Genomic DNA, 22,793 nt, shown 5'->3' on the forward strand with positions numbered 1-22,793 from the left:
GTTCAAACAAAATACTAATCCTTTGAAATTTTTAGTTTTCAGACTATTATCCTCCCACATAAGCTATCAAGATCAAGAGTTATGATTCATTTCAAAAATCAGAAATGATGAACAATGTAAAAAAAAAAAAAAAAAAAAAAAAAAAAAAATTAAATTCATACTCTTCAAACAACTTCTTTCCTTACACTAGGTTAAAAATTATTAATTTGCGTGAAACTAGTTTTCTTGTTTACTTGCATATGGATTTCAGTTCATTTACAAATGTTTGTTTGTTGAAATGATAGTTCCCAACAAATAATTATTATAATTCACAATACATGCAGTCCCCTGGTTTACAACGGACTAAGCTGAAGCCATTCGAGGATACGATGCTCTTCAAATATATTAATTAAAAATTATGTCCAGATTACTACATGTGTTCCAGGTTTACAATGCGAGTCCGACGAAAGACTAGAACTTTAACAAGACTTCAAAATGGCAGAATGGTAAAAATTTTGGAGGTATTTTGATAATTGGTTCATTCAAAATGCAGGTTATGCCATTACGCCAATTTTCAGCTTATGCCTCAGCACTAGAACGGAACCCCCTTCGTAAACTAGGAACTGCCTGCATAAAAAATAAAGACTTTCTATATTTGACTCAAGTTGTTAAGAAATGAAAGCAACATACACCCATGATAATTTATTACTGTTCAATGTTCCTGGGAAATCTCACATACATACATATAAACAACAGACATTAACTTACAAATATCTGAGCAGTAAGAAAATATCAAGTTTCCTGGCAAGACTCAAAATAGCCTACCACATTCTACATGTCTCTTAAGTTACCTTTAATCTACATCACATACAAGCATGAAAGAGCTTTTGCTGAGCCTTTTAACACTCTTATATACAAACCACTCTCAAGATAGTTTCGTACATACATAATCTATACTGTACAATTATTTACAATGGCGTCTTAACTATTTTTTTTTTTTTTACAAAAAATGGGTCTTAATGTGATGCTGTGTCATAATCATTTCAGTATATGACAAGCTAATATCCCCATACCTTAGTTAGATCTTATCAAAAGATTAATCTGTATAAATAATTTTAAAATAATTTACATATCTTGATTAAAACTTCTAAGAGGAATGGTAAAAATCATGAATATAATTCCTGCAAACAGTGAGCTACATAAACATGTTTCAGAGCTCTAATTCTGATTGGTGTTAAATACAACTGTTCTAAAAATACTACTACAGACTTAACAGCTGTAACATCTTACAAATAATGAAAAGATTAATCAAAAGGAGGAATGGTATAATGCAATGGATTAGAAAAAGTTAGAAACAGTCACACAAAACACTCATTGTTTGGAGACAATACTGTATTCATAATTATAGTTGATATACCTTCTTTGGATCTTGGATAACTTAGACACTTTTTGTTTTTTAATCAAACACTACTGCTTCAATTTGAGAGCTAGTTTACATTGCACCAATAGAAGATTTACAACAGCAGCTTATATTATATCACTACTTGGTACAAAAGGCAAATATGGCATATCTTTCTACAGCAAATCTCAAAAGCAATTATTCAATCATATTCCTAAATTTTACACAAGGGACTTGTGCTTCATGAATAAGAATGACAGTATCCATTAAATAAATTAAAGATGTAAAGAGTGAAAATCCTTTATCATTTTCACATCCAAAAACTCTACTTGATCTAAACCTATTTAACTGAGAAGTGGACTTGAAAACACAAGACCATCTATTCTAAATATTCAACTCTGCAGTTTAAAGATTCTTTACTTTAAATATCACAGAAAAACTGTTTGAAAATCAGACTTGCAATAATGTCGACTATAATAGCATGTTTTGTTATCAAAAACACCAGAGTAGTGGAAAAATTTGGCACTGCAATATCAAAGGCACTGCATTTAATGCTGCCTCTTGAAGTGACAAATTACCAATACATCAAACGTAGAATTTGCTAAGGTCACCACCACACATGAAGTTGCTGCTACAGCTGCTGTTACATATGCAATGACTGTGGTATTAGGATTCTCAGTAACTTTCATCTAGAAATACTAGTTAACTGTTCTGACTCTTAAGAGTATAAACTAATATACCTCTGTCACACTGATAACAGTTACTAAATGGGGGAAAAAATGCATCCAACTTAAGCAGATGAATAACTATCACTAAATGAACCACTTCCTGAAGGAAGATTTTCCAATAGCCAGAAGTGACAAACTTACAAGTTGTAATATCAGTGAGATTACAAGTATATTCAATAGTAATGCATTACTTTGGCTATGGCTAACAGTAACAGGCTGACCTGAACCCAATGGCAGCATAATGCATAACAACCTAGCCCTACCTAGTAGCTGTCATTTAGAGAAAAGAGCTAAAGCCACTTGTTAGTAAGAGAAAATTTCTGTAACTTTCTTATAATACTAATATGCTATGAACTCTTAGTAGCTATCAACTTCAATTTATAAAGTACATCATTGAAAAAAAAGTCTTAATCTTTTTGCCCTTACGCTTTTTTTTTACATGTGGAATTAATAACTTGTTTAAAGTAAGTATACTTACTTCCCAGTTTAAAGTAGTATACTCACTCCCCAGTTTAAATTATAGTCTTCTTAATTACTTCCCAAACTATATTTGACAAACACACAATAGAATTGGCAGTAAGATATTAATTCTAAAGTCCTTTCTTTACTGTCTATTTCTGCTTTGAAAAAACTATAAATTACTACACAACAATCACTGTTTATATTTCCATAAAACTTTGCAGAACTGTTGTAACAGTACATCTTTGTTATGAATTAATGAGGTTCTTAAAAGAATTCTAGTGCATTTGGTACACAAGTACATAATATTTCAGGCCTAATACACGAGAAATACATGTTTATTATTAGTTGATCCACTCATCCTTTGTACAACGTTTTCAGAGGACCTTTGGATACTGAACTGCCATAAAAGTTACGTGGTGCTTGTTCTTCACAGAACTAAAAGGTTTACTCTGAAAGGTCTTTGTATAGGCATACAACCTTTTAGAATTGAACTTAATTTCTAAGAAGCCTTTAAGAAGCTTAGCAGGATATTTTTTTCATAGATTTTTACGTTGCTATTTCAAAAGTTAATGTGTGTATTTTACAATACTTTGTACTTTTAATCAACTGTGACTGACATGTTCTGAACTACAATTGTTATTTTAGTATTATACATGCTAGAAGTAAAATCACTTGACAATCACAAGAATTGTTCTAAGAAATTCCAATTGTTTAATTCTATTACATACCATTTTTTAACATAATAAACCCAACGTCAAAATTATTGTCAAATACATCTGTATCACAACAAAGATTCACACTGTTGTGGCATAAATTATATACAAATAAATATGGCAATTCATTTGCTGTCTTGTAAATGTGCCAATATCCATTCACTAACTGCATACTATACAGATATTTACACCACTTAACGCAAACGTCAAACTAAAATCGAAATTCCCTATTCCAACGACCTCCTGCGTTGTTTCCCCCTCTACCGCCACCTCTTCCTCCTCTTCTACTTCCTCCACTTTCTTCCCTATCACGGTCTCTATCACCCCGATGGCCTCTGTTATACAGTATCTGGGGATTTCCCATGGGACCGCTTGGGGGTCCATTAGGTGGACCACTGAATGGGCCTGGACCTACAGGTAGGCCCCCATATGGTCGAGGCATGGGATTCCATTCCCATGGGCCTCCTGGGTTCATGTAACCTGGACCTCCTGAAAATGCTCCTGGACCTGGTGGCCCTCCCATAAAATTTCCTCCTCCAGCAGCAAAGCTCCCAGGACCACCCTGAAAGTTACTTGGACTAGAGAAAGAACCAGTAGAGCCATCTACTGATCCAGCAGATCCACCTGCCCTGTTTGATCCAGAATCTTCATGACCCACAGACTCATCTGAGAAAAGAACAAATACAAATTAAATTAAGTGCAGGCAGCTATTATTCAAGTAGTTCAATTAGATCATTGTGTTATATTTGTAAATTTTCACAGTAATATATCTATCTGCTCCTTTATGAGATGCCTGAAACATCTAAGAAGAGCTATTGCTGAAGATAGGGAGGAGGAAGATTGATACAGTATTTCTGCTACCACGACAACATAATGGACAGTGAAATTGATATTGTGTGATCATGAAGAAAAAGAACACTAATATGTAGCCTAAAAAAAGTGGAAAGACCAATCCTGGGGTATCAGTATGTAAGAGAATCTGATCAACTGACACAAGTAGAAATGTAAGTGTGAACATGGCAGACACAAGGGTGAACATAACAGTCACCAAGACACACTCAACAAAATGAATAGGTATAACTACACAGATAATCATATTAAAAGGAAGTTGCTAAAGGATGTAGTGTCCAGAGATTAGAAAATAGGTTGAGATTTCAAAGACTGAGATAGTTGGCCTTATAATGAAATGGGAGGAGATGCATTTATTTGGAAAAATCAGTAGCAAGAAAACCAGTAGGCAAAACTAAAAAATCATGGATAAACGAAATAGTCAAAGTGGACCAGATGAGAATTTAGATAAAAACTGCACAACAGACAGGGGAATGGCAAGAATTCATTACAGGAGAGTGGCAAAAACTAATTCAGGGAACGGAAAACCAACAAAGAAATGTTAATAATGGTGACGACTTGTCATGCTTACAAAAATACGTCTTAAAAAGTTGAAAGTTCAAACAGCAATTTATACCTTAAACTATCATCCTACATCAAATTTACCTTCAACTATTATCCTATTGAAGTAATAATATTTGTAATTATATCAATAAAATTTCAAACTCATTTTAAACATTTTACCCTTTCAAACAGACATACATACTGTATGGCTTACAACTATGTGTGAAAATAACCCAGTCACCACTATCAGCCATGAACATTTTCTTTTACACAGTTACTATTCAAGCAGTCTCCATTTCATTTACAGGGGAAACATTGATGTATACACAATTTACAAGAGAGAGAGAGAGAGAGAGAGAGAGAGAGAGAGAGAGAGAGAGAGAAAATACATATGGACATTAAAAAAATTTAATACTATTAAGAGTACATAAATTATACAGGTAGTATGATTAATGATGATGATGAATTAGCTGTGTAGTCAAATGAATGATGATGAAGATATGACTGAGTAGCAAAGCAGAGGAGTTACTACATCTCTGAGGGCACCTCTTCCCCTTCTTCAAGAGGTGCTTCATCAGGGGTTTCAGGGGAGGCACTTCTACAGGTGATCAGGGAGGAACTTCTACAGAAACTACTTCAGGCGATTGGGGAGACTTTGGAGGGTCCATATGTTTAATAAACATAGTGATAGGCAGCTGCTGTCGCTGCTTTTTCATGCTGATGAAGGCTTGATTATAGGGCGCCAATGTAGCATCAAGGGCATTTGTAAACTTTTAGGAGCGTTCCACATAAGGATTCCATGCCAAAGCAACATCCTGTGCCTGCTTAATTTTCCTTTTAAGTTGGGACAGGTTGGCGTGTGGTTGTGCGTTAGCCTTTTGTGACGACACTTGTGTATGCCATTTTCGTAACATTTTGAAGGGGAGACAAAAGCAACCATCCCTAGATAGGTTCCTTTTAAAAAGGCCGGCAAAAAGTGAAGGTGAAAGTGAGTCAAAAAGCGAGGCAAAAAGAGCCAAGCCGGAAGAAGAAAAATAAAAAAATGAAAATGAAAACAAAATTAGAATTAAGTTTTGTGTAACGTAAGATTAACATTTATTTTCAAGTGTGTACAGTAAGCTAATTTCATTTAAGTTAAATTTAAAGTTTAAGTTATGTTACGTAGTGTTACAAAAGTGTAGCGTACTGAAGGTGTTGCCGTCAAGTCTCTCTCCTCCCCTTTCTCTCTCCCTCCTCCTCCGCACACACCGCCGTTAGCCGCTACCGTCTGTCTCGAAGGTAAGAACTCTATAATAATGTCACATTTTACTGCAGATCATAACCAGTACATAGGTATCTGTTATTTTGTGGGCGTAGGTTGTGAATTAGAACAATTAAAAACATGTTTTTCCACTGTAATATACTGTTTTTAGGTGTTTTTTCAGAGGGTAGGAAAGGATTAAATTTTTTTTAGTTATTTTAAATGGGAAAAATTGATCCGAGATACAAGCGAATTGACATATGAGCTCGGGTCCCGGAACGCATTAAGCTCATATCTCAAGGTATTACTGTACAGTCAAACCTTGGTTTTTGTACCTTTTGGTTTTCATAGCTTTTTTTCTAAGAAATTTTGTCTCAATTATACATTTCCTTGGTTTTCATGCACTTGGAAACTCTCTATTCGGGGGGGCCCAGCATGTGACCGGGCCCTGTACTGAGCGCCAAAACAAAGCATCCCTTCTTCTGTCGTGACCCATTCTGCTTTTGTGTTTGTTGTTTTCGTGCTTTTTTATTTGAGGGTAACTGCTAAATAAGCTATCATGGGACCCAAGAAAGTTACAAGTACTAGCCCTTCTATAAAAAAGGCAAGAAACACCGTAGAATTTAAGAAAGAACTTGTAGCAAAGTGTTGGAGGAAGTTGCATGCTGATCTCAGTGAGAAAATGCCTACAACAAGCATTGCTGTTAGTGAATTTTTAAGACCAGCAGCGGCTGGTTCGAAAAATTAATAAAATGAATGGGCATACAAAATATGCCTACTTCAGGGATTAAAAGGACATGTTTGCAAAGTGGAATGATGCTAACCAAAATTCAAAAGTCTATGGGTGCCACAATTCAATTTACAGTGCCCTCGACATGTTAATTAATGATGCCTGAGACAGTGTCTTAGTATGAGAGAGAGAGAGAGAGAGAGAGAGAGAGAGAGAGAGAGAGAGAGAGAGAGAGAGAGAGAGAGAGAGAGTCATCTTTTTAAGACTGCTAATGTTTCCTCCATCTCTTTTGTGTTTGTTTTTTTGTGGGGGGGTCGCTTTTCCCAAAAATAGGTATAGTATACAAGATGAAATACTTGAAAATATTATTTTAGTTATATAAAGAAGAAAAATTGGGTATGCGGTCTGTGCCCTTCTACCCGATTAGATGTTATTCAAAGTAATGACTTTGGTTAACAGAATTTTACTTATAATGTTAAAAGTTTGCACTGAATTTCAAGAACATTTTTTCAGTTTTATTGATTAATTCATTTGTTATGTTAACAATAACGTGCATGTTACTTTATTTGTTATGTTCTATACTTTGACTTAACAAAAATCAATAATTATTTATAACTTTGTAAGTACAATTCAATGAAAAGGATAGTCACAGAAAATATGGACTTCCAAAACTTTTGAGGAGGGTCATTTGACCACCCCACCCCTGACAACCCCCTTGGTATGGAGAAAATATTGGCAAGCAATATGGTACTGCTAAATTTAAGCTGCAGTTGTAGCTGAACCTGAGAACTAAAACAATTTTCACACTGCTAATAACTAAACTATTGTGCATCAGCAACATGGAAGAAACTTAACAGCAATTAATAGTGGAGAAAAAAGCATTTCAATAAAAAATACTGCCCATGAAAGAACACATTTTACTGTTGTTTTCATGCCGATAAAAGATAAATGTATGTGAATCTCATATTGTGACATGGAACGAACATAATGAACAGAACCTGTTTTTCACACAAAAAAGACATGCTCCTGACACCATCTATTAATAAAAAAATAACAATCGAATTCACAACAAGACATATTTAAGTCATATTCCAACTTAAAAATGCTTCATATAGCAAAAAATACCCTTGTCCCTGTAAACAGAGTTTCTAGAAATAAAAATAGAAGCAAGAAAATCACTCTTAATTGAGTTAAATACGGTGAAATCATCTTACCTCCGCCCTCATCTGATTTTTCCAAACCAAAATATTCATTGACTTGTTTGTATTTCATAATACTATACATGTAGTAATATGAGACTAGATACAGTATTATTGGATACAGTGAAGTAGAGCATAACTTTTTAAAAGAGCCAAGGAAAATATGCATATTTGTTATGTTTGTATTTTATGAGGGTCTCTCGGTGCTTAGGCTAAGTACCATCTATTAATGAAAAGAAAATTGTCTGTCGTGTGCTTAATTGACGTAAAATACGTCAACTAAAAATTTTTTTTTTAAATATTCGCAGAAAAAGTTATAGGCCTACTTGGCGAAAAATTTTGAATTCCGCCTTGAGGGATGCTGGGAGCTCACAGATAAAGCGTTTTTTGACCATTTTGTTTTGTTTACGAGAGTTACCCAGGCGCGATGCAAGAATTTCTTTCTTCTCGCACTAAAAAGCATCAGCGACACATCTCGGAAATTATTTCGTCACATTGTCGTAATTTTTGCACCGTTTTATATTAGCCGTTACATAGAGTTTTATATATGAAAATGTGGGCAATTTCATGTAGAATACAACAAAAAACAACCCATGGTTGTAGCTTTTATCAGTTTTTAAATATTTTCATATAAATCACAATAAGTGCCAAAATTTCAACCTTCGGTCAACGTTGACTCGACTGAAATCGGCGAAAAATACAATTGTAAGCTAAATCTCTCACATTCTAGTAATATTCAATCATTTACCTTCATTTTGCAACAAAATGGAAGTCTCTAGCACAATATTTCGATTTATAGTGAATTTTGGAAAAAAGCTTCTTCCTTACATCTGCGCGGTAACTGCCGAAAAAATCAGAAACTCTTTCGTCAGATTGTTGTAATGTTACACCGTTTTATAATAGCAGTTACATAAAGTTTTATATATGAAAATGTGCGCAATTTAATGTAGAATACAACAATAAACAACCCATGGTTGTAGCTTTTATCATTTTTGAAATATTTTCATATAAATAACGATGTGCCAAAATTTCAAGCTTCGGTCAACTTTGACTCTACCGAAATGGTCGAAAAACGCAATTGTAAGCTAAAACTCTTATATTCTAGTAATATTCAATCATTTACCTTCATTTTTCAACAAATTGGAAGTCTCTAGCACAATATTTTGATTTATAGTGAATTTATGGAGAGAAAAAAAAAAAAAAAAAAAAAAAAAAATCCTTAGTCCGCGCTGTAACTCTTCCGAAAAAAATCAGACATTTTTTCGTGCAATTGTTGTAATGTTTACGCCATTTTAAATTAGCCGTTGCATAAAGTTTTACATATGAAAATGTGCACAATTTCATGTAGAATACAACAATAAATGATTGAAGGTTACAGCTTTTCTCATTTTTGAAATATTTGCATATAAATCATGATAAATAGAAAAAAAACCACGTTCGGTCAACTTTGACTCTACCGAAATAGTCGAAAAACGCAATTGTAAGCTAAAACTCTTACAGTCTAGCAATATTCAGTCATTTATCTTCATTCTGAAACAAATTCGAAGTCTCTAGCACAATATTTAGATTTATGGTAAATTAAAAAAAAAAACTTTCCTTCCCTCCGCGCGCGGATTCTCCGCCGCAAATCTCCGAAATGCGTACGTCGCATTATCGTTATATTTGCTCCATTTCATATTAGGCGTTTCATAGTTTTATATATGAAAATGTGTGCAATTTCATGTAGAATACAACAGAAAATAATTGAAGGTTGCAGCTTTTCTCATTTTTGAAATATTTGCATATAAAAAAAAATATAAAAAATTCGACATTCGGTCAACTTTAACTCGTCCGAAATGGTCGAAAACTGCAATTGTAAGCTAAAACTCTTACAGTATATTAATATTCAATCATTTATCTTAATTTTGAAACAAATTGGAAGTCTAGAACAATATTTAGATTTATGGTGAATTTTTGAAAAAAAAAAAATTTTTATGCCCGGGCGTTAAGAATTCATACATCATTTTGTGATAATATTTTCTCTGTGTTGCTTTGATCGTTTTACAATGTGTTATATACCAAAATGATTGCAATTTAGTGTAAAATACGACAAAAAAATTAACTCGTTAGCTTTAACCGTTTTGCTCACAGTGCGATTTGAATAAAATTATATATGAAATTTTGTTTTTGCGCTATCATATATCGCATTATTTATATATGATTATGATATTTTTTCATTTCTGATGGTTGCATACTAAACTTCAGGCAATGACAAAAAAAGAGCCAAAAATGAACTCTTAATCTTGAAAACTAAGCGTGCTGTGGTTTTTTGAAAAAAATATTTTTTCCACTTCGGCGCTCACTCCGAGACCACCTCGGCATACGGGAGACGATTTTTATTATACCCCTTTGGCTTAAGAGGGATAAAATACTACAGTAAATCTAAGCCAGTATTCCATGGAGTGGCCAATGTTTTGGTTTGGAAATCAGCTGATGGCTAATATGAGTTTGTTTCACCATATTTAACGCAATTCTAAGCGAATTTTCTTGCTTCTAATTAGCATAAACAAATATCTAGATACTTGACTTATATGAGACAATGTTACTTTTCCTTATATGATGTGCTTTTAGGTGGAAATATGACTTGAATATGTCTCATTGTGATTGTGAACTAGTTTTTTTATTAACAGATTACGTTGGCGGCATGTTTATTGAGTAAAAAAATTATGTGATTTCGTTCGCAATTTCCCTTTATATCATCGTAATAAAAACTTTATGTTATTTATCTTATATCAGCGTGAAACCAACAGTAAAATGTGTTTTCAAGCAAAGTAGTTTTGATTAAAATGATTTTATCTCAATTTTATCTACTGTCGCGTTTGATGGCATATGTTTGTTTACTGGAGTTTTATCCTTGTTGCCGATGCACGATAATGGTCATTAGCAGCTTGACCAGTTTTCTAAGCTTCAGCTATAACTAGGTTTAAACTTAACAGTATATTTCTCAATTGATCTTTGATCTATAATTATCTTTGATCAATAGTGAAAAAAAAAGTTATTACATTAAGATATCTCTGTCCTATTCTACATACATTAACAACTACGGTAATAGTGTGCTATAGTACGATGATTGAAATGCAAGCCAAATGGATGTTAACCAATTCGGTTGTACTTCGAAAAAAAAAAAGTTGTTTCTCGTTCGGTTGTTCATGGCTGTACACGTTTACGCAACGAGTATAATGTTAACACCATACTTTCTTTTGCTGTTTTTAAACTTATGCAGCTAGAAGATGGGATAAAGTTAGGCTATTGTAATTCGGTCTCTCATAAAATCCAATTATCGTAACTTGAACACTATAGCTACCTGTACACTGTATAAAACCTTATTATATCTTTACATACTCTTAGACACCCAAAGGATTAGAGCTAGGCTTTTTTTCACTTTACAGTATTTATAATACTATAATGTACTGTACAGTACTACTTTACAGTAAATTCTATACTATACTGCATAAATATAATTTTACTTATCGCGCCATTGCAAGATTACGGCGCCATTTGACTGGTCTAGGGTGCTGTTAACTGGTCTAGTATTCTGGAAGAAGGCGTGCGGCAACCGTAGGCTTTAAAATCGCTTAGCGTCAAAAATCGCTTTGCATCAGTAGCCAGGAACGGAACCCCTTCTGCTAAACAAGGGCCGCCTGTACAGTATTATTGGATACAGTGGATTAAAGCATAACTTTTTTAAAAGATTCAAGGAAAAGACGTATATTCATTATGCTTGTATTTTATGACAGTTTCACAGTGCTTAGGCTAAGCTGCCAATAACCAGACAACAGAGCTGTAAACCATACGGGGGGTAAACCTGTTATGAATGCGTATATTGGAGGATAGCCATAAAACCAAAATGCCTATAACCAATCCCTTATATAAGTGGGGGCTGCCTGTAAACATAACTCGAAACTTTATTGCCCAAAATTTTTTTTTAGATTGGTTCATGGACAAATTGTAAAAAAGCCAGTTAAAAAAAAATGGTAACAAAAATAATTGTCACCAACTAAAATAAATCATTCTCTCTAGCAGTAGCCTTGTAGAGAAAAAGGGCTATACTAATGATATAGGGATGACTCGCTCAAGATGTCCTAATTCTCTCACAATTCTTGGAAGGCCAAAAATAATTTTTTTTCTTTTGCCGTTTTCCCAAAACTAAATGCTTACTTTCTCCAAAAAAAAAAAAACCTTTTACAGAGCAGTATAACCATACATCTTTATTTTGTCGTTGGGAAAGTCACTTTTCAGTGTAACTTTTTTTTTTCCTCCTTTTTAAAAAGTGATATGTTTTTTCTTCAACGGCAAAACAATGAAGTTAAGAGGTTGAATTTATAAATTTCCCCACAAGAGAATTCTCGTTATTAGTTGCAGAATAAGCAGTAAAATTTGAAGCAAATCCCTTCAATCGTAAGGTAGAAACAGTCATTCAGTAGTACTTTATACTGGGGCCTTATGGCATTGACACTCCTCTTAAATGAGGGGCATTCCCCCACTCATCCTAAATTACCCACCAGTTAATGCCACTTACCAAGTTCAGCAACACTGAAGGATACTACATAATATTAAAAAGGCATTCTTGATTTGATTTGATTTATAAGTTTTTTGGCATTATGCCAAGCACTGGAGAAAGTAAGGCCCTTCAGCGCTGAAACGGTAATTGACAGTATAGATTTTGAAAGGTGTTGCAGGAGGAAAATCTCGCAGTTGCACATGAATCTTAATTTTAGGAGTGAGGACAGAAAGATGGAAGAAAGAATATGAACGGATGTACAGTAAAAGGATTGAAAGTAATTGCAGCTAGGGGCCGCAGGGACGCTGCAAAGAACCTTAAGTAATGCCTACATTGCATTGAATCAGGTACATTGATGGCTCTAACCCCCGATGGGGTAAAATAAGCAATGGTCAGTATTTCTGTAGGAACAAGTGGCATTTTGCATTTTTGTACTTGAAACACAATTTCACTTAAAAAAAAACAATAAAATCTTACTGCTTGAAAGGATACATGAAATTATGTTGCAAGCCCACTGTATTTTAAATTGACAGCATAAGGATAAAACCACCAACCTGTACAGTTTAAAAGGCAAACTGTATTACAACAAAGACAAAAAATGACAAATTTTCTAAGACAATTTGTATTTTTCATAGCTACAAACCTGAGGTCTTCACTATAGGATCATTTCTAGCCCCTGGCAGATGAAAGCAAAGAATCTTGTGATATCTGGCAACGCATGCGTAGCTCGGGTGAGGATTGGTCAAGGACCACGCCGCTACGCGTCGTTCCAAACTCGGGATGACTTAATAAACAGAGGGGCGGCTAGAGGTGGGCAGTATAACTTTAAGACCTCAGGTTTGTAGCTATGAAAAATACAAATTGTCTTAGAAAATCTGTCATTTGTTCATATGCGAACAAACCATCAGTCTTAACAATAGGATACTCATACTTGGAGGGAGGTACAAGACATCCTAGACCGGCTGGAAGCCTACCCACCAGTCCAGCTCCCAGAAGAAATGATTTCTGGAGAGGGACTGAAGCCCGTTGAGAAGCTAGATAAACTGATATCTAACCACTCAGAACCTGAGTGACATACAATGATATATGGGAGAACCATCGTATAGGGAACCAAAGAGAAACTTTGACTGTCCAATAACAAACCAACACACCAGGGTTTGTATTACTTCCAACCCCTCCTTGCCAAGGAGTGGAGCATATGCTACCAAATAGCGGGTAAGATATTTGTAAATTACACGACCACACTATCAGACCAGTCCAGCGATTGACGTGTCTATTCCTTAAACCGCCAGAAGGAAGAAGGAAAGGTACAAGAGAAAGAAGGAGACCAGCCAACTCACTCATTCTCTCATCCACACAATCATCTTAGGTAAGATACAAAGGTGCCCTGTTAAGGGCAACTATGAGTTATACAACCTGTTGGGCAGCCACCACAGTTCCCTGGGAAAACGTGTCCGCAGATCTGTGGGTAACATCCTTAAGATAGAAGGAGGTGAACGTGGACTGGCGTAGCCAAGTGCCAGTGCTCAGCACTATATGTGCAGCCAAGTTCTTTTTAAAAGCCAGAGAGGGACCAATACCCCTAATGTCATGCGCTCTAGCCTGCACAGACGTGGTGGTGGAATCATCAAGAGTCAAGTATGCCTGTCTGATGGCTTCCCATATCCAAAAAGAGATTGAGAAACACCTCTTTCTTCGTACAGCCTGAGCTAACTAACAGTCTGTGGCAGCCTGGTCTAAGGTGCCAAGTCCTTTTAACATAGCAACGCAGGGCCCGGACAGGGCACAACAAAAGCTCGAGCATCACCAACCACAAAGTCATTCAGTGAAGGAATGGAAAACGAAGTGAACCTGTCATGCACAGAGGGATTTTGGGTCTTGGCCACGAATTCCGGGACAAATTCAAAGGACATAGACCCCCACCCCTGGTGTGCTTCACATCATAGCTCAAGACCGTGAAGCTCTCCTACCCTCTTGGAGGATGCCAAGGCCAGAAGGAAAACTCTTGAGCATCAGGTTCCTGTCAGATGAGCGACACATGGCTCACATGGACTCTTAGTGAAGCTCTTAAGAACCAAGGAAACATCCCACGCCAGAGGGTTGTGCTCTCTAGGAGAACTCGACTGCTCAAACCCCCCAACTAGCAAGGAAAGTTCCCAGGAAGAGATGTCGATACCCTTAAGGCGTAACACCAAACTCAGGGCTGCCCCGTAGCCTCTAATGGCAGAAATGGACAAACGTCTCTCGTCTCTGAGGAAGGTTAAAAAGTTTGCTATACGCAGAATAGAGGTTGCGAGTGGAGAAAAACCCCATTTACGACACCAATCACAGTAGATCGCCCATTTCCCTTGGTAAACCGTGGAGGTCGACTTTCTAGGACTGCTGGACATATACCCACCTGTTCTCTGAGAAAAGCCTCTAGTTCGGAGGAGATACTTGATAACCTCCAACCGTGAAGAGACAGGTGGAACCTTTCTGCAAGGGGCTGACACAGATGTCGCCAAGGGGGAATCCGCCTCGGAACCTCTGACAACGACGACAGCAGATCTGGGAACCATTCCGCCTGAGGCCACAGAGGGGCTACCAAAGTCATCCTGAGACCCTGTGAACTCATTAGCCTGTTCAGAACCTGATGGATCAAACAAAACGAAGGGAAGGCATACACCTCCAGGTTGTCCCAGGGATGCTGGAATGCGTCCTCAGCCCATGCTAAAGGATCTGGAACCACTGAACAGAATATCTCCAGTTTCCTGTTCAAGCGAGTCACAAAAAGGTCCAGCATGGGTCTCCCCCAAATCTGGAAAAGCTTGTCTGCCACCACTTGATGAAGGGACCACTCTGTGCCTAGGATCTGATCCTGGCAACTGAGTTTGTCTGTGACCACGTTCCGTTTGCCTGGGATATACCTGGCTGAGAGCTCTACCAAATTACTGACCGCCCACTGGTTTAGCTCAATGGTCAAGGGGTGAAGTTGACATGAAACCAGGCCTCCCTGTTTGTTCACATAAGCTACCACCGTGGTGTTGTCTGACATGAGAACGACAGAATGACCTTCTACCTTCCCCCGAAACTCCTTCAGACCCAGGAAGGCTGCCTTCAACTCCAAGACGTTGTTATGTTGCTGCTTGTCCTCCAAACTCCAACCGCCTGAAGCAATGGGGCCGCCTAAATGAGCACCCCAACCTGCGAGGAAGGCGTCCGAGAACAGAAGGAAGTCCAGTGGAAGAGAACGCAGAAGGACACCCTTCAACAGATTCTGGTCATCCAACCACCAACGAAGGTCTTCTCTCACTTCCAGAAAAAGAGGAACCATTAACAGGGGAGAGTTCCCCGCCAGAGACCAGAACTCTCCCAGTCTCCATTGCAGAGACCGAAGATGAAGATGCCCATGAGGGACCAGCTTCTCCAGGGAAGACAACACTCCCAGAAGAACCTGTCACTGATGAGCTGACTGATGTGATTCTGACAGGAAGTTGCACGTCACCACCCGCAACTTCTCCAATCTCTAATCCGATGGGAAAACTTTTGCCACTGTCATATCAATGACTGCCCAGGTAGAGAATCCTTTGACTGGGTACGAGGTTAGACTTTTCCTGGTTGACTAATATGCCCAGTTCCAGACAGAACCAAGTAGACGATCCCTGTCCTGAGGCAGCTTTTCCCTGGAAACTGCCAAGACTAACCAATCGTCGAGGTACCTATGCAAATGGATCCCCTGAGCATGGGCCCAACTTGACACGAAAGAAAAGACCCTTGTGAACACTTGAGGGGCTGTTGTCACCCCAAAGCACAAGACTTTGAACTCGAAGAGCTTGTCCCCAAGAGAGAAGCGAAGGAACTTCCTGGACGTGGGATGAACAGGGATTTGGAAGTACGCGTCCCTTAAGTCTATCGGCAGCATGAAGTCGCCTTCCCTCACAGCTGCCAACACTGAGCGTGGGGTCTCCATCTTGAACCGTGTCTTCCTGATGAAGTGATTCAAGGTGGATAAGTCGATCACAGGCCTCCATCCTCCTGACGCCTTGGGCACCAAGATGATGTGACTGTAAAACCAAGGGGGATGGACGCACCACTTTCTCTATCGCATCCTTGTCCAGCATTTTCTGCACTTCCTCCCGAAGAACCAAGAACTTCACAGAATCTGGAGGATATGCCTTCCTGAGCTGCAGCTTGTCCGGCAGAGGAAGAGAAGTCGAATGGCAGTAGATATCCCACCCGAAGGACATCTACCACCCACTTCTCCGCCCATAACTCTGCCACTTGGCCCAATGGCCCGCCAGGCAACCCCCCGCCCCACCCCCCCCGTGGCACAGGAGAGGGAGAGGCGCCTAACCTACCTCTGGCCCCCTTTACCTCTGGGCCTTGTGCCCCTTCTTGGTTTAAAGGAACAAGAGCAAAAGGGGCGTTGATCTTCTAACTTAGGCCGAGTCGAATGGGAAGGCCCTGCTGAACTCGAAGCCCTCAACGGCCTACCAGGCGACGATCTCCTTGACTGCTGCTGGACAGGGGGAGGAGGAGGAGGAGCCGGACGTCTCCGAGGACGAGACTCCGACTAGACACAGCCTGGTGCACCAGTCTGTCTTTGGTGTCAGCCCGGCGCCGGTCTATCACATTCTCGAGCTCTGTCCGAGGAAACAAAAATTGGGACTCAAACAGATCTCCGTTCCTCAATCCCAGCAAGGACTCCGTGTTGAGCGATCTCTCTATCCTAGGCAAAGCAGCGTTCCTTCTAATCAGAAGAAGGTTATCCCATAAATTGGCACTGAGGTGAGCCAAATATGAAAACGCCTGGTCCCCGGACTGCAACAGACTGGCAAGCGAGGATGCACTCACCAACCCTTCCGGGGACCTGTCGGAAGCTATTTTGGCAATAACCACAGACCAGAAGTCCAGCCAAGAAACCGTCTGCAACATGGAGGCCGCCGTAGATTCCAATGCTGAGGCATCTTGCGGAGACAAGGACTGAGCCACCGACCTCACCTGCTCCAAAGCCAATCCCGGCTTCAGGTGAATGATGTCTAGGTTAAAGCTAAGGTCACACATTCACGTATCAGCGCACGCTTGCCCACGCATGAGCGGAAATTGGTAGTTGGCAACAGCTTACATCAGTAAACCGTAAATGTAACATAAAACATATGTAAAATCATAGATGTACAGTGACGGATCGTCCGAGCTCTAAGCTCCGCCCACTAGGGCGCCGTAGCCCGCTCCAGTTTTGAAATGCTCAAAACAAGTCGTGGGTGGTCACGCCAAATGTCACCTGACGTAGCTCCAGGCATTGCACGTGGGACCCACGGTGACTGTTGCGGGGTAGGCGCTAGGGTCACCTGCATTGTTCGCCGTAGTTTTCTTTCCGCCGCGAAGCACATGGGCCTCCTAATTGCGCTGTAGCCTACGGGGAAACCGATTCACACATTTACAACCCTGTACGACATGGCAATGCTGTAGCATGGTATAAAAGGTCAGGTCAGCTGTTGTTTCCGTCACACGAGACCAGCAGTTTCCTCCAAGTACTCTCCAAAACGCCCTTCAAGATGCCAAACCTCCTAAAACGACCAAAGAAGGGACCATCAATGTTACATCTTCTTGCAGGACCTTCTTTCGACCCGGAGAAGACTACAGCCACTCCTGCAGACACTCAGGTCAAGGAAATGTCATCTTCCACCTACAGGAGTCGGAGTTGGATGAGATACAAAGTGATGACAGACACGGAAGACGACTGACGGACAGGGAGAAGTGGATACTGAACATTTTCTACTCCCTCAAGCCCCACATCATCTGTCAGAAGAAGCCCAAGATTTTGGGACTGCCAATGGTATGTCTATTATAATGTCCGACTTAATTTTTTTTTATTTGTTGAAAATATACAATATTTTACAGTACAGTGGTACCTCGAGATACGAAAATAATCCGTTCCAAGGCGCCCTTGGTATCATGTGTTTTTCGTATCTTGAACCGCATTTTACATGAAAAATGGCTAATCCGTTCCAAGCCCTCCAAAAACACCCCAGTAAATTTCATAATAAAGCTAAATTGACCTATAAACAATGAAATACTACAACAATTTGGACCATACAATACCTAACTTAATACATACTGCTAATATGTACTACATAGTACCTGTAAATTAAGTGTATTAATGTACATGGTATACAAGAAATACTGTACGTACATACGTACGTATGTAGTAAAATGTGGAAGCTTACCTTTCGAGTGAGGCTATCTCCGAAAGTGGCAACAGAGGAGGAGGACAAACGGCAGATACTTACACTCAACTTTAAAAAACACATAAAAAAATGTCAGGAAAACATAAACTAAACTTTATGAAACACATTAACAACTGTAACACTTATCTTTACAAAAAACTTGAAATTAAATTTTTTCTTTTTTATTTTTACATTTTTTTTTTACTTTTTTATACTTTACATATTTTACAAAATTTCTATTTCTTCACCACCAAATGGATGCCAGCAGATTGCCGTCTCGGTTATCGTATCACCATCGATTTCTTTGTCCTCAATTCATAGAAGAAGCAGCCTCTCCATTTCATCATGCACATGGCTCCTCTTGTTGGACAAAATAGTCACGCCCTTGGAAGGTGTAGCTGCTTTGATGGCTTCCTTCTGCTTAAGGATGGTGCCTATCGTCGACGGATTTCGGCCGTATTCCTTAGCGATCACTCTCTACCACAAGCCAGCTTCATACTTTTTTATTATCTCCATTTTTGTCTGCATAGAAAGCATTCTCTTCTTTCTTTGAACTTCAGCAACTTTCTTGGGACCCATGACTATACTGTACGTAATTAAGTTATGTAGTATACTAATTAGGTTCGCACAACACGATTAAGTAGTACAACGAAATCACTAACACGAATTTACGTTAACAAACGAAATTGTATATGTGAACGAACGAATTCCGTGTGCGTACGATAACACTAGTGAGAAGCAATGGCTGAAGAAGAACGCCGCTATGTACGATGCATGATGGGATTATGGGAGGGATGCTGACCAATAGGAGAGAAAGATCTCATGGCGGTGACTAGCATCAGGAACCAATGGGAGAGCGGGAGGATGGCGGCGAGCCTACTCAGTTGGCGGCGCGCTAGTTTCAAAATTGTTATCGGTGGTCCGGGCGAATCTCACTTTACAGCAACAACCTTTCGTATCTTGAAAACTTTTCATATGTAGAGCCGTAAAAGTTTTCGTATTTGCTTTCGTATCTCGAGTTTTTCATAAGTTGAGCCTTTCGTATCTCGAGGTACCACTGTACCATGCAGAATTCTACTAAAGTGAATTTACAACCTGGATTTTCAGAATGCAATATTTTTATATTCTCTCATACATGTTCCATCACTTTACAGTCTGCTCTGTTTACAGGCCCACCATTTTGTACCCTCCAGCCCCACAACGGTGGGCGTGGTAATGATGTGAAGTTTACGTACATAGAACATCACACTATTGGCGTAAGTTCCAGGTACACGTCCAACCTTGCTTTCTTTGTGCGTACATTTGCGGCGCAATTTACGGTGCTGGCTTTACGTCCGTTAGCCTGTGTCCTGTTTACCAGCTGTTTAAGGTAATTTCACCGCGATGATGCCCACGATCCACATACATGGGCATACGCCGTCGTGATACGTGAATGTGTGACCCCAGCAAAAGATGGCGCAACGACAAAAATGCAGAGCTCGTAGCATAGTACTTCCTATGTCTCGTGAGACCGACTGAATGTGCCCCAACAATGGAAGCTGAAGAGATGATTTGGGGTCCTGAGTAGCTCCCACTAAGGCTTCCAGGCAAGGAGTGTAAGACGACCGAGCCTGACTCCTACTTTCCAAATTGTTAAACCCACGAATGAGATCAACAACTTCCGAAAAGGAAGACAATAACTCCTGCGTGTCTTCCTCCTCCTGCTCCGGCAATGGAGACCAACAACCAGAAGGATGTGCAGGCTCCTCTAAGGCACCTTCCCCACTAAAATTAACGGAACACCAACTAACCTGTCTGGGCTGGGTCCATGCGTCGGCTTCCGAGATGAACCCACTACAACACTATGAACATCACTTACCCCAACAGATGACTCATTAACATGGCCATGAATGGTCACGGGTGTGGCGGACGTACAAACGTGAGATGGGGGGGAATCCTGAACACTCGAGATCAAAGGAGAATCCCCTAGAGTCGAACTCCTGGAAGCACCAGTGAGAGGGGCAGGCAAACACTTCTGCTGCACCAACTCCGCGCTCACTACCTTCAACCTTTTGACAGGCACCTTGAGATTCTTACGGCAATGAATAAGCCTTGGAGAAGAAGGAGCACTTACATCATGTGCACGGGCAGAGGAGGTTGCAAGACGACGACACACACACACGCCCGTGATTTGAGGTAGAGGACGAAGCATCCCCTGCAGATTGCACAGGGGAAAGAACACTAACACTGCCCGAAACACCAGCTCTCAGAAACACGTCCGCGTTGTTCCTTCCTCGTAGGCAAAGAAAGGGCAAAGTCCTTAGCCTTGCAACACTTGATACACCGACGGGGCGTAGAGGGGTAGAGGGAGAGGAAGAGCACTTGTTTCTTATACGAACTCTTCTCAGGAGGCTGGGACAAAGCAACACGTTTCCTACCAGTCCTCCCAACCAACAAGGCAGCCAACTTCACATCCAAAACAGAGTCCAACCTCTGAAGCAATGCCTGGCACATGACCTCAGACTATGTGCCAGAGAAGGCTCCAATGACAAGGAAGGGAGAAGTAGTGAACTGGGCGGCAGGGATGACGTCATGGCTGAGAGAGGCAAATAACTGGGAAAGATATCATCGATGGGAGTGACGTCACAAGTAGTGGTGATGTCACAGCTTCCCCTCGGTGCGAGGTCAGACGCCACTGGCAGAGGAATACTCAAAGATGGACCCCGTGACGTCATCAACGGGGCTGACTACACTGCGTCACTCCAACTTGAAGAAGCGGCAACAGACACTAGCGGAGCAATATAAGATGGCTGACCTCGGCTGCCCACGAAGATGAGGCCGGGAGGAGGGGGAAAGGTCTGGCCAGTCCAGGGAGGGGGGGGGGTGCGAGCCTCCACAAAATATGCTAGCAACCCCTCCAAAAAGGAGGACCCCCTAGTCTGAGCGTCTTCCAAATCGCCGCCATTTTGGACGCCTCCAACTCTGGAAGAAAAGAGATTGATGAAAAAGCCTCCCCCTTCTCAGGAATCAAATTAACTCCCGAGGAAGAAGGGGCTACATTACAAACAATAGCCTGGTGGCCTCCCGATACTTCCATCGACGAATCAATGGAAGAAAAGGAAGGAGACACAGGAACAATGCTACTATGGGTTGACTACTGCAGGAGACAAAACATCGGGAAGAGGCGAAAAACCTTCCCAAGTAGGAAGAGTTGAAACCCTCCGATGCTCTCTCTTGCCATAAAATGACCTCCACAGCTCTTTATGCTATGCCTGGCATTCCGTGCAAGGATTCATAGTACAAAAATTAGAATGACACCTACTGAACGTTATGTGAGGGTCAGTCGCTGCCAAAGCCAAAAAACGAGAACTGGAAAATCTGGAACTCCAGGGCACATACGTTGACGCCGAGAAGGAGCAGAAGCAGCCATAATATCAGCCAAACACACACACACACACTAAACACAAGTGAAACGGGCAACGAACCGGGAAAAGGCCAAGAGAGGTTAACACGACTCTCACCCAGGTGGTCAAAGAAAAGACTGGCGTAGAGGCGTGGTCCTTGACCAATCCTCACCTGAGCTACGCATACATTGCCAGATATCACAAGATTCCTTGCTTTCATCTGCTTTTTGACTGGATCCAGCTAGGCACTAGAAAGTATCTACTGTTTAGACCGAAAGTTTGTTCGCGTATGAACAAACCTAGTGTTCACAATACACATGTTTCAAAGACTTAATAAAAAAAAAAAGGGTTCCATACTGAAACATGGCATTTAGAGGATGAAAAACTGATGGCTATCAATGAGGTTGCAATGATTTTGATCCATGAGAATCAGATTTAAATTAAAAAAGGAAACAAATAAGGATCTTGATCAGAAGGAAATTCAGGCAAAAACTGCACAAGACAAAAGACGTATAACCACACGGAAAAAGGAAGTAAAAAAATAAATAATAATAATAATGGTAATAACCTTAGCAATGCTGACACTGGCTTACTCACCTGTAACACCTCCTGTTCTGCCTGGTGACATCTTTTCATCTGAGGTAAAACAAATGATATTAAATTAGAAAAATCAAAGCCAGCATTAATGTCCACTCCAGAAGATTACAAATTGACTATGCAAATAATCTTAGGATGAATCTACTGAATGCAGGGGACTACAAATAAAATAAAACAGAAATGGAAACTTTCAAAGATGAATCACAGCTGCATCCATCCTGTAAT

At 39.8% G+C, this 22,793-nt stretch overlaps 1 protein-coding gene across 1 annotated transcript in view; it reads right to left on the reverse strand.

Annotated features, from left to right (window-relative positions):
• Nucleotides 1-668: 668 nt before the first annotated feature.
• LOC135222000 (trithorax group protein osa-like) overlaps nucleotides 669-22,793 on the reverse strand; it is a gene marked incomplete in the record, with an annotated part of 406,131 nt that continues 384,006 nt past the window's right edge. The window contains 2 exon segments of the mRNA XM_064260109.1: nucleotides 669-3,947; nucleotides 22,569-22,607. Coding sequence (XP_064116179.1) covers nucleotides 3,493-3,947; nucleotides 22,569-22,607 — 494 coding nt within the window.

Source organism: Macrobrachium nipponense, chromosome 3 (assembly GCF_015104395.2).
Source record: "Macrobrachium nipponense isolate FS-2020 chromosome 3, ASM1510439v2, whole genome shotgun sequence".
Lineage (NCBI taxonomy): Eukaryota > Metazoa > Arthropoda > Malacostraca > Decapoda > Palaemonidae > Macrobrachium > Macrobrachium nipponense.